Raw genomic sequence first — 13,635 nt, 5'->3', positions numbered from 1 at the left:
ATATATATACACATGTTTAATTTAATTCTGAGTGTATTTTTATATTAATATATGTATATATTAATATAAAAATACACTTAGTATGACATTATATATATATAAAATAAATATAGATATATATTTATATATTTATATATATAATTACATTTTTTTTTTTACACATGCAGGGAGACTGTCTGTCAGCACAGGCAGACCCTCTGCAGGCAGATACTTGGACGCCTATTGCAGCCATGTGACCGCTCTGTTACAGCGATCACATGGCCGCAGGGGCCTAATTCGCAGAGGGGGGACTGCCTGGGCTGTCAGGCAATCCCCCCCAGACCAGGAGCGCCGCCGATCGCCCCCGGGGGAACGGCGGCGATCAGGTAAATAAATAATACTGCTATGATGGTACAAGACCGTCATCTGTCCTCAAGGGGATGTTTCCGATAACGGTCCTGAACCGTCATCGGTCTTTAAGGGGTTAAAGAAACACTCCAAGCATGCTATAGTACTTACGGTGCCAATAATGCCCCATCCCCCATTATAAATAGTCAGACATTTAACCTGTTAACCTGGGGTCCACTACATCTATTGCTGAATTTTCTAGACTGTTTTCAGATAAGCTATTTTATTCTAAATGTAGCCAATTGGATTATAGTTTGCTACAGTTAGGCCATTAGGAGTTTAGCAAATAAACCCCCAGAATGAACAGACTACAAGTATTGTATCATTAATGACCCTTTAAAACTAACCCCCAATCCTGTAGCCAATCTAGTAGGAAATACATTGGGTATATATTGATTTCACAGGCAGCAAGTGCACATATAATTAGTGAGTCATGCAAAAGCATAAAAGCAGGTTTAACAGGATATGGTATCAACTTCAACACCTGCTTGTCAAATAAGAGGTGTCATGCTATATCAGCAGGCACCAGTTACAGAAATTCTAACAATTACACAGCATCATATTTAGCCTTTTTATTATTTATAGTTTCTCTAAGCAATTCACATGTAAAAAGTATAAATCAAATGTGGGAGTAAACAGAAAATAACTCCATATTCGTCCTAATTCCGTAACTCTGAAGCGCCATATGGACATAACCAAAGAAACGAATGGACAAGAATTTTTGTTTTATTTAGAGTTACATTTGTGGCGACAAAAATATACATTTTTCAGATGAGCCATGCCAACACATGGGTGACTATTGGATTACTGGAACTAACTAATCTTTCCAGACGAAGTGATTCGTCTGAATACATTTTTTTAGTTGTGCACAAGTATAATTTATACAATGTCTCCTTTTCATTTCCTACAGGAATGTCTATATGCTGGATGAGTGTTGAAGATGTGCATTGGAGGATACCAATTCATAATTTTGCAGGTCCCTATTTGTACTATGTTATCCTTTATCTCTCCATGGAAGTAAAACATGGCCTAATGTCTTTTCTGTGTGTGCTCCACTTCATTAGGTTACATACACTGAATTTGCTGGGACATGCCATTGTCATAGCTATGCTGTGGGGAAGTCTGTAACACAATGATATCCACAAAGGGAAAAGGCTCTGAAGATCTCTGTTGTTGTTGAGGAGATCAAAGGTTGCTTTCCGTCTGCTCATGCAATATGAGAGTAAAGAGCTCCTGGGACTGTACCCCTTGCAACTCCAGTTGTTATGCAAGTATCTACTGAAACCTCTATATATTGTAAGCTGCATTCCCCCTAATCCCTAAATCATCTCAGTCAGTGGTTTCCTTAACCCCTTAAGGACACATGACATGTGTGACACGTCATGATTCCCTTTTATTCCAGAAGTTTGGTCCTTAAGGGGTTAATAAAACATACAACACAACACCGTACATTACCAAAGATATACAAATATTTGCAGCCAACAGCGTTTAGGACATTTTGACCACATTCGGTAGAACCAAATTAGTTTGCATTAAAATTATTAGGTATTCTTTGCTGCATTGCAATTGTCTAGATTTCGTTTAGACATTTAAATGCAAGTTTGGCTCACTCTTTTGCATACATAAAGGTTTCCAAGCATGTTTTGATTTTTTTCGTTTTATTAGTCAATTCCTATAGATGAGTGATTGAGGTCATTGCTTTGCTCTGCTAACGTACCTGTAAATATTACTATATTTAATTTTGCAGTAATTGTTCTTCAAGTGTAACACTTTGAGAAACACCCCACCTTCTTCCTGTTCTTAATGCTGCTTAGGCTCAAGTTCGGTTTAGATAATTACTAACAATAATTATCAAAGATTTTTATTGTGGGAAAATGATAATAGAAAGAGTAGGAGAGAAACTGTTTGGGAGCTAATTAATCATGATTCAGATCACCAGATCTTTAGACATCCATTTTGTATTAAAGGACCACTATAGGCACCCAGACCACTTCAGCTTAATGAAGTGGTCTGGGTGCCAGGTCCAGCTAGGGTTAACCCATTTTTTTTAATAAACATAGCAGTTTCAGAGAAACTGCTATGTTTATAAATGGGTTAATCCAGCCCTCAAATCCTCTATGGCCGTCTCACTGACAGCCGCTAGAGGCGCTTGCGTGATTCTCACTGTGAAAATCACAGTGAGAGCACGCAAGCGTCCATAGGAAAGCATTGATAATGCTTTCCTATGAGACCGGCTGAATGCGCGCGCAGCTCTTGCCGCGCGTGCGCATTCAGCCGAATGGGAGGAGAGGAGGAGTATCGGAGGAGGAGAGCTCCCCGCCCGGCGCTGGAGAAAGGTAAGTTTTAACCCCTTTCCTCTCCCCAGAGCCCGGCGGTAGGGGGTACCTGAGGGTGGGGGCACCCACAGGGCACTATAGTGCCAGGAAAACAAGTATGTTTTCCTGGCACTATAGTGGTCCTTTAATGACAATAGGACCAATGTGACGGGTCTCAATGGCCTTATATATCATTATGATAAACACCATACCAGGAAGATGGAGACACATTGATCTTTTAGGGAACTGGAAGAATTGCCAGAATGCATTCAACGATTTACACATAGTTTTAATTAACATCTCAAGCACAAGATCAGCACAAAATATATCCCTTGGTCACTCAGTGTATCTCAGAGCCTCTCACCATTGCCAGGCCCCATTACATGCATAGGCTGCAACTGCAGTAGATCCCTGCAGCAACCTCGAGTTCTTGGATGGTTTGGGTAGAGTTTCCCATATCTACTGAATTACAGAGGGATTCAAATTAGAAAGAATTTTGCCTTTCCAAAAAATGCATGGTATACTAGTAAAATGTAAGATATAGACAATAACAAGTTATATTCTCCATGTTTTATTTTCTTGTGTTTGCCTTATACATTTAGTTAAGTAGCACTTTGATTTGTGAAAAACATTTATGATTAAAAAACAAAATTCTAATAAATATGCTTTAATTTTAATAGCCAAGGCCAGTGGAGGATGGTAGATAGGGGCACTTGGGGCAGCGACCACCAGTTTTTAAGTGGCAAAATATTATGTGCAATGGGTTAGAAATACAAATATTCTTGTTCTGGAGAATGGGTAATAAAGAAGAGGGGAGGGGGAGGGATTAGTCACTCTGTGGCTGAGATCAGAGACATATGCTGTATCAAATATTAGAAGTACCAGGGTCCCAAAACCCGTAACTGCGACCAGGCCCTGGAGTTCCACCTCTCAATGGGCCCCTGGAGGATGGAAATTGCAAGAAGGGCAGCAGCAGGCAGCTTACTCTACTTAGTTTGCTTGTGTGTTGCTGCCCTGCAAAGAGTCCAGTGCCGGCTGCATCCTCAGCCAGGTCTCTGGTGGTCTGGTGGTGATATGTGATGCTCTGCATCCCATCTGGAAACCCTCCATAATATCCTCCCTTTGGCTGTTCCGGTGCTCAGTTAGTGAGTCAGAGCGTGGCTAAGAGGATTTTCAGCCTGCATTCTGCCTCAATTGTGAGTGTCAGAACTGCAAATAAGAGAATATCATACAGAATTACCGGAAGGGAGGCACATATCACGACCGCACCACAAGGGAAACAAAAACAACAACTGCAGAACTGGACCACCAGGGCCAGCGATGCAGAGAGGTCTCGCCACGCAAGAGATGGAGGCAGGGCATAAGCAGGCTCATTTGGACTGATAGAGAGGGTAAGTGTTTCTATGTGTTTCAGTGTATGCATGTGTGTGTTTATGTGTTAGTGTATGCATCTGTGCAGGTCTGTAAGTGTTTCTATTTGTTAGTGTATGTATCTGTGCATGTGTGCTAGTGTATGTATCTGTGCATATATGTGGGTGTTTGAGTGCGTCAGTGTATGAATCTGTGTATGTGTGTCAATCTGATGTGTCAGTTTTACTGTGCATGTGTGTCAATCTGTGTGTGTGTTCTGTCTGTTGTGTCTGTGTGGCGTTTCTGTGTATGGCAATATGCACCTGTGTGTGTATGTGGCCGTGGATATGTACGTGGGAATACACCATATTGGTGTATGCAATCACATAAAGACAACCCTGCATTCAAACTCCAACTCTGTACACAAAAACAGTCCTGCATTTAAACCCAACAACAGACAAACACAATGCTGCAGGACTGGAGTTGTTACTCAGAATCTGATTTCAATTTGTACTGATTGTTGCTTCTGTTAACTTTGTTAGCTACTTCTTGGCTCCGTATTACTACTGTAGATGACCTATATTGCTATCTTCAGGTAATAAAGAGCCTTTTTTTATTAGTTCGGATGGGGAGGAATTGGTGGAGAACTAGGGAATTTTGTGCCTATAGGCGCTTGTGATGTAAATTTGACCTTGATTTAAGTGTCTTTGCAAAAAAACTGTAATAACGTCACAATTGGCAGTGCAACCTTAAATGCCTCACATAATACAAGACAGCCCATAAAACTCCATATGATAGTCAAACAAAGATAATTTCTTTAACCCAAGTGTAGGTCTGTATCCACAATATGTCAGTGTGTACAGCACTTAATAAAATAATGCTAAGGTTACCATATTTACAGTTACCATTTTCACACAGTCTGATGAACCAAGATTCGAACAAGGTTAATTACACTAAGCCCAGTTCGGTGCTTGGTCTAGAACTTTCTCAGACTACACTATTAACATGCTAACAGCTATCTGTAATGAGCCACACCTAGATAAAAAAAGGTTTACTGTATATTCAAATTTTAGTCACCAGTACAATGCTGTAAGACTTGGGCAGACATTGAGATAACTCCAAGACACACCACCTCAATATACAATTAAATATTTGCAGATCCTTTCTTTACAAGTCAGGCTATGCTATGCTATAATATCTTTAGCTTTTCCTCTAATCCAAACATAAGTATCACAGCCGCCACAGGTGTAATGATGCATTGTTTTACAATAGCTATGGCTAACCTTGTTATCCAAGTGATAGGCACTCCCCCCCCCCCCCCCCCCTCCCCTCCAATACCTCATTGGCTGAGATATTTTTGTTATAAACCTATAAAAACAAGTGGACATTTTGAATTTATTACATACCATTTGCCATTTTATTTGAAAGGAATACTGGGTTGGTTTGAATTGATAAAACCGACAACTAATACAGTTGTGAGATAAAATGTAGAATATTAGCGAGGAAGGTATATTTTACGTATCTGGAAGAATAAAACTACAGACAGAGAGAGGGAGCACATTAATAACCCCAGAATCTTCATTATCATCTTGCACAGACTTCCTTCCCCATGTTTTCATTATATAAAAGGTGCAATTAATTTAAGACACATAACTATATGAAGCCTCTCTCTTCTTATCTCTACAGTTAACCAAAACAAAAAAGCAGAAATACTGGTTATTCAGTAAGAGAACTATAAAAATGTCTTGTTCTGTAGGCATTGCTATTTACACTGTGCTTCCAGAAAGCATAAACAGACAAACTGTAGATTGCAGAAAAGAAATTGAGAAATTGGTTCTTAAACATAAACTTTAACCTTTATGGGTTGTTGTTGGTTTTTTTTTTTGGGGGGGGGGGGGGGTTGGACTTAGGGGGGTCCAATCATTCCCTTATTTATCACAATGAATGGTGGTCCCTCCTTTTCAAATTACATTTCTTGTAGAGGAATTAAAGTTCGAGTCCACAAATAAGGTACAGGTCAAGGGCTCAACCCCAGTGGGAGACAGGCAGGCAAAGCACCACATCATGCGTACCCTGATGGTAGGTACCAGACTATTTTTGCCTTAGGGAAGACCAGCTACATGCACCCTCCACCTCCCCCCGAAAAATACATATATATTGAAAAAAATAGCTATGTAGAAAAAAGTTAAAGCATAAAACATGAAACTACGAAATTCATTTAAATTGCAAGAATAAGTACAATAAGATGCCAACAGCACCAATATTAACCCCTTAAGGACACATGACATGTCTGACACGTCATGATTCCCTTTTATTCCAGAAGTTTGGTCCTTAAGGGGTTAAAGGCAAAATATCCATTAACCAATCCTTTATATGACTACAATATTTTGCTTACAGTCAGCCAGAGAAACAAACAGAAATAGACAAACTGAGTTCAGGATTTTATGTCCATTACCCCCTTTGTATTTTCCCCCTTTTTATGTCTGAAGAAGAACCTAGATTCCATTTCCCCTTATCAATGTAAATTCTCTCCATTTCCATTTTCATTCCCTATTTCCTTGTCCTCTTTTCGTGTCTATAAGCCCCACTTTCCATGTCCATCATCCCTGCCTTTTCATGTCCATTCTCCCCTCTGCATCCTCGCTTCATCATCTCCATACCTGGGTCCAGTGGTTCTCATTTTTCCTTCTGTGCAGCAGCCACTGGAGGAAATGACATAGAATTTGGAAGGCTGTTGAGTAGCGAGGTCCAGTAGTCGTATAGTTGAAATGATCAGTTCATGAACAAGTGCCTTAATTGTATCTTGAGTTAGAAAAGGGCAAATGCAGGCACTGGCGTACATATCGGGGTCGCAGGGGCCACCCTGCAACCCGGTATGTACACCAGTGTGGCCAGCCTTTTCTCCTGGGGGGCTCCCAAGGCTGGCCCTGCTGTCACCGGCCGGTCCTGCGGGCGTGCAAGGGAGCACTCTCCCCTGAGTGCTCTCTGCCGAGCTCTCTCTCGCGCACCGCACTGATGGAGGAGCTGGAATATGACGTAATTCCGGCTCCGGCATCAGTACGCAGCACGCGAGGGAGCTAAACAGGAGGATGAGTGCTCCCTCGCCGCTTGCAGGACCGGTCGCCGGGCAGCCCCACTGGACCTCAGGGAATTTCCTCAGCACTCCCAAAGGCTGGGGGATCACATTTTTAAAAAGCATGTGTTTGTGTGTTAGTGTTAGATTTTGTGTCAGTGTGTGTGTTGCTGTGTGTCTGCCTGCTAGTGAATGTCAGTAAGTGTGTTAGTTTTTGTGCCTGTGTGTTAGTTTGTGTGTGTCTGTTATTGAGTGTATGTCTGTTAGTGAGTGTCGGTGTCTGTGTTAATTTTTGTGTGTGTGTGTTAGTTTGTGTGTGTCTGTTATTGAGTGTGTGTCTGCTAGTGTCAGTGTGTGTGTTAGTTTGTGTGTCAGTGAGTGTGTGTGTGTGTGTCAGTGAGTGTGTTACTGTGTGTGGGTCTACTAGTGAGTGTCAGTGAGTGTGTTAGTTTGTGTGTGTGTGTGTTAGTTTGTGTGTGTCTGTTATTGAGTGTGTGTCTGCTAGTGAGTGTCGGTGTGTGTGTTAATTTGTGTGTGTGTGTTAGTTTGTGTGTGTCTGTTATTGAGTGTGTGTCTGCTAGTGAGTGTCAGTGCGTGTGTAAGTTTGTGTGTGTGTGTCAGTGAGTGTGTTACTGTGTGTGTCTGTTAGTGAGTCTGTTTGATGTCTGTTAGTGAGTGTGTTTGTCAGTGAGAGTGTATGTTTTGTAAGTGAGTGTGTATGTGTGTCTGTCTGTCAGTGAGTGTGTATGTATGTCTGTCACTGAGTGTGTCTCTGTCAGTAAATGTGTGTCTGTTAGCTAGTGTGTATGTGTCTGTTCATGAGAGTGTGTGTGTGTTTAAAACCCCTTCAGCACTTACCTTTCTCCAGCGCTGGACTTCCTTGGCACTGGGGATCCTTCCCGATCCCCCTTTCAGCTCCGAATGCGCATGCGCGACAAGAGCCACACGCGCATTCAAATCGCCCATAGGAAAGCATTACTCAATGCTTTCCTATGGACGTCCAGCGTCTTCTCACTGTGATTTTCACAGTGAGAATCGCGGAAGCGCCTCTAGCGGCTGTCAGTGAGACCGCCACTAGAGGCTGGATTAACCCTCAGTGAAACATAGCTGCAGGGTTAAAACTAGAGGGACCTGGCACCCAGACCATCTGTGTGATCTGGGTGTCTGTAGTGGTCCTTTAATTTTCAGTGTATCGGCATGCACTGGCGACCAGGTGCCCGCCGCCATGTGCTGCGGCCCCGGCCCGCGCAGAGTAAGAGCGCGGGGTGGGGGGGGCAAAGATCCCCAGGATCGGGGTCGTGTGAATGCCACTGAATGCAGGCAATATTTTTAAGGTGGAAGTTACAAGATTTGGAGACAGTCTGGATGTGAGGATAAATGTAAGACCTGAGTCTAAAGTAGCTGCAATGCAGTAAGCTTGAGAGATAGATGGAGTAGGACTATTTGGGATAGGCAGCACTGTTTTACCAGAGGGTTTTGTGATAAATAGTGATAATCAAAGGACCATATGTTGATCAACTTGCATTATAGCACAAGTTATTTCATAAGCAAGCATATTACAATTGCTAAAATAACTTGTTTTCTAGCATAGTTAGAACTAAAATTATAGTTTTACTAGATGTACCATATCCTTAGCGAACACTTATGTTCTCACCTTCTACCCTTCAAATCATTGAGTCATATATGTCAATGTCTACCACGTAGTTCTAAACAGTGTGAAGGGATCAGTCCAAACAGTTATAATACACAACTCATGTTTTAGACTTGTGCAAAGAGAAATTTCAGCCATGCATTTGTTTCGGGAAAGTGATTCAGACAAACCAAATGGTGCGATCCATTTGGTTCTCAGATAAATTGAGCTTGCAATCTATCATGATTTGAGGTAGGTGGATATATATCACTAGTCTGTAAAATGATGCAAGTGTGGACCTACACCTTTAAGTGGAGTGTTAGAAAATAAAGTGCATAAGTGAGGTAAACTTACCCCACGTAACTTGATAAAAAAAACTTTGCTTGAAATACATATAAGAGATAAAAGACAAAAAATACAGTATAGTGCAGATGGTACGTGATGTGGAACACAATTAATAATAGTGAAGTCAGGACTCCGTAATCAAGCTGGTATGCTTTCATGGCAGTATCACACCTCCAATGCGTTGTTGGATAAATCTCAAAAAGAAAGCATAAAAGAGACAAACCAATATGTAGTCTGTTGAAACCAGATGGAAAGGTAGAAATAAAATGAGGTGCTGACCTTATTCAGAGCCTAGCAATCCCGGCTCTGAGGTGTGAATGTATTGTGCCAATTTTGTGGGGATGGCACTACCCCTATGAAGATTCCTGGAGGCTCCAAAGGACTTATGTAAAATAATGACATTTATTATAATATAAACATATAATATAAAATAATGATAATTACAAGGATAAAAGTTCTAAAAGGTAGCCAAAACACATTTCACTCTTGAAGAGCTTCTTCAGTCAGCTGTAGGTATGGTCCTAAGAATCTTCCATTTTTAAATCCCTTATGGTCCTTCCCCTTAGGTCACATGGATCGGTGATTATCCAATGTTGAAGCTTGAGGGTCTCTTTAATTGTCCTAATTAGCATTCATGTGATGGTATAATGTGTAATTCGCCGAATTCTAGCGCTCTTTTTACCTATCAAATGTGATTGGTGGGCAGTTTTTACACTGGTATAGTTTTTAACATGCTCTATCAACACTAATGCTGTATGTCAATTCCAATTTGCTAATATTATGTCTTAAAAACAAGATTTCCCTCAATACCCTATTCAAAACAGATGGATCAAATACAGTGCACATTTTCATAGGCCCTTTTTTTCTCTTCCTATTCCCCCCCCCCCCCCTCTAAAGTCCACCTGCCAAAACCAACATACCTTGTATCAAACTGCACGCTCATATGTACCCATACGCTAACTCGTTACATACTATGTGACATATGTTTTAATTAATGTCTCAAAACTCTCCTATGTATTCTGTGACAATTTCACAATGAAGTGTATCTCTATTGCTTATGAGTTTGTACCAATAAACATCTTCATTCAATAAGAAAATAAAAACAAAAAAAAAAACAAGATTTCAGACATGACCTATTGGTTTTTGCCTTAGGCTGTCAGATAACAGATACCTTCAAAAACAGGTCTGCATAGTGTCCTGTCTCATGGAAATCTCATTAATTAATAGCATCAGGGAGTGGAGGTGGACCTCTTAAAAGTGTTGTTGTTTGCTAAATACATGTGTCTGTAGGTTTATGATGTGTAAAAAGTCATTGAATTAGTTACATGGTGCTAAATTATCAGATCCGAAATGTCAGGAGTCAGAGACACATTTTGGGGGTAGTGTTTAGTACTTACCATCTTTAAACTTCACCAACCAGCCCACAGTCCACAGTTGCTATTGAAACAGCCCACCACCTACTCCTTATTATGCTTTATTTTATATTTTATTTTAGGATTGGGTATTCATGGTACAGTCCTTCCTTCTCTTTTTCTGGTAATTCATCATCATCCCTCCTGCACAGCCCACATTGTTAATTTTTTACAATTATTCTTATCGTCCTATTTCCTCTTCAGGCAATCTAATTAACTCAAAACACCATGCTGCATAATATGTTAAAGCATTATGACTACATATGTAATAATAATAACAACATAGTTTCAGTAATACCTAAATGTAATCAAGGAGTTACCTGTAGTCTATGGATCTTCCTAAATGAGAAATAATCACATTCCTCGTAGACATTTATGTGTTAATAACCTCACTCATTTTACCAACCAACCTTGCATGATGCCATTATTTAACCATCATACCTCCTCTTATTCAATGCTTAACTTCGGCATGCCTCTTGTTCCTTAAATCAATCAAATGCATACATTTTGCATTCAGACAGAAAAGGGAACTAAGCCCTAATTCCATTTACTATGACATTCTTCTTAACTGATTTGCATAAAGTGGCACTGCCACATTTGAGTTTTTTGTAAAGATAGAATCTTTATGAAAACCAATAAAGACTGCGTGGAATTTCAACTGAAATTCAAATGCTACCAAAGGATATCTTAAGACAGGATGAGGACTTATTTGGACAATGATTGGGGGGACAATTTTAGGTGAATTGTTACAAAAAATTAAATTAGAAATAGATTTGGCAACCACAATTAGCCTATGTTGCACATGCTCAAAATCTTATAGGATCTTCCAAAGATCCGCCATTTTTAACTTTTGTGCTATAGCATGCCAATGACACAGTTCCTGTCAAAAGGAACTATCAAGAGCTAAAGAAGAAAATGTTGTATCACACATAGAAAATTAGGTAAGTATATAAACACGTTTCCCCTCTTCCCCCAGACATCACTATAAATACGAACATGCCATCTTGATGTTTGCAAAAAAGTTTAACAACACATGTAACAGTTTTGCTTTAACTCAAATTTAACTATGGGAACTATACACTAAAGTGTGAGTTGTTGTGAGTGGACAGAAGTTTTGGAAATTTTAAGCCACTTTGAATATACATACACCTAATTTTTAAATCTCAATAGTTAAGGTGCTTTAAAAATATTTGAAACTGATTTGCAGAGCCCAAGCCCATGCCAAGTTATTTAATTGTTGTTCATATACAGTTAATTCACAATTCTAAGAGAAAAATGCCTATTCACAGTTCTCTGTAGGTTGCACAGACCATATTGGCACAAGTCATAGGCACTGCGTAAATTGTCCTGGAGTTACCCTGTCTCTTTCTAAGATTCCTGCACTGTTTAGAATAGTGGTACCCAAAAGGTAGATCCACAGATGTTGTAGAACTGCATCTCACATGATGTTTTGCATATCTTTAGAATGATAAAGCATCATGGAACCTGTAATTCTAAAACATCTGGGGATCTACCTATTGGGCACCCCTGGTTTCGACCATTGATAAAGCTGATCATTTTTAAATAGAGTAATAGCAAACTAATGCAGAACGCACCGATGGCTTTTCTCACCTTTGGTCTTTTCCATACAAATGGGATATTGGGTTTTTCACTGTAGAAAAGAGAACCATCATTAGCTGGGAAGTCAACATCTTCAAACAGAGTCCCCTTCTGTAGACACTCTTGTTTAATTTCTTGATAGCTTTTGCCAGATGAGTGAATGTTTCTAGCTGTTTCAGGAACACTTGGTTCCTTCTTATTTGGATCTTGGTAAATATAGGGCATCTTTTGTCCGGCTACTGGAACTTCTTATGTGACAATATGCAAGTCCTTTCCAAAGCTGAGTGTGTACAATAATATAATGTGACACACGACCACAAACAAGTATACCACTGCAACCTGACAGCTTGAAAGAAAGCAGAAAGTGCTGAACAACTTGAATTGTTAACTGCAGGGTGAGTAAAACAAATATTCAAGAAATGCATGTGCCCCTCCTTTTTTCAACCTGTTACAAGCAGCAGGACCTACCACTCTCAAAGTTAAATAAAAGAAACAGGGAACGCCCGGAGAGCCAACATTAACAAGGATGAACTTTCACTGATGAACAGATATTATACAGGTGTAATAAAACAAACAATACTCTATCACTATCACCAGTGGCAGGGCTGGTACTGAATATCACAGCACACAGTAACACAGTAACACAGAATATATAGCTAAATATATTCTGTAAATACAAAAACTATCTATAAATGTAAATGTGATCATATGTTAAAACCTAATTTATATATAAATGAAAACAGTAGATTTAGCATAGTATTACTAATATATAAATGTAGAGTTAATACAATGTTAAACAAAAATCTGCACACCAGTCAAGCCATAAGACGTGCCTTTCCCACAGAAATCCCCAAACTGCAGTGTTGTTACAACCGCAAAGGATTCTGGGTGGGCATATGCAAATTAGTTTAACAAAGAATCCCATTTGCCTCATTCCATTTTAAACATGGATTCCTTTTAACCCCTTAAGACCGCAGGGCGTTCTATGCCGTCCTTATTTAGATGGCTCTAAACGCCGCAGGGCGGCATAGAACGCCCTGCGATCTTATGTACTTACCCGGTCGCCGGCGATCCCACACCGGCGATCGCGGTACGGAGACTCACCTGGGAGCCCAGGGAGTCCCCCTCCGTCCTCTTCGACCCCCCTGGGCCATGTGATCGCGTGGTCCTTGCGAGGACCTCGCGATCACATGGACGGCATAGCCGTCCAAGACATTGCCAGCAGGTGGAGTGCCTGTAATGACAGGTACTCCCCTTGTTGTCTGAAAATAAAAATAAAACAGTTGAAAATTAAATTATATATACTTAGATCATATATATATTTACTATATATATGATCCAAGTATATATATATATATATACACATATACACACATACACATAAATATACATACACTGTCTACGTGTATTTTAATATTAATATATATATAATTATATATATATACAGAGGCGGCTCTAGACTTTATGAGGCCTTAGGCGAAACGCAAACACGAGGCCCCACTAACAAAAAAGTGTCACATATAC

At 40.1% G+C, this 13,635-nt stretch overlaps 1 protein-coding gene across 2 annotated transcripts in view; it reads right to left on the bottom strand.

The window, feature by feature from the left end:
- The window catches only part of CAPN9 (calpain 9), a 200,947-nt gene extending 188,462 nt beyond the window's left edge, over nucleotides 1-12,485 (bottom strand). For both annotated transcript variants that reach the window (XM_063443195.1, XM_063443194.1), the window contains exon 1: nucleotides 12,124-12,485. In XM_063443195.1, the coding sequence (XP_063299265.1) occupies nucleotides 12,124-12,336 (213 nt within the window). In that variant the 5' untranslated portion in view covers nucleotides 12,337-12,485. The remainder of the gene's footprint in view (nucleotides 1-12,123) is intronic.
- Nucleotides 12,486-13,635: the final 1,150 nt, after the last annotated feature.

Source organism: Pelobates fuscus, chromosome 2 (genome assembly GCF_036172605.1).
Source record: "Pelobates fuscus isolate aPelFus1 chromosome 2, aPelFus1.pri, whole genome shotgun sequence".
In the NCBI taxonomy this organism is placed as follows: domain Eukaryota; kingdom Metazoa; phylum Chordata; class Amphibia; order Anura; family Pelobatidae; genus Pelobates; species Pelobates fuscus.
Note: the sequence above shows the minus strand (reverse complement) of the source record. Positions and strands in the feature narration are given on the sequence as shown.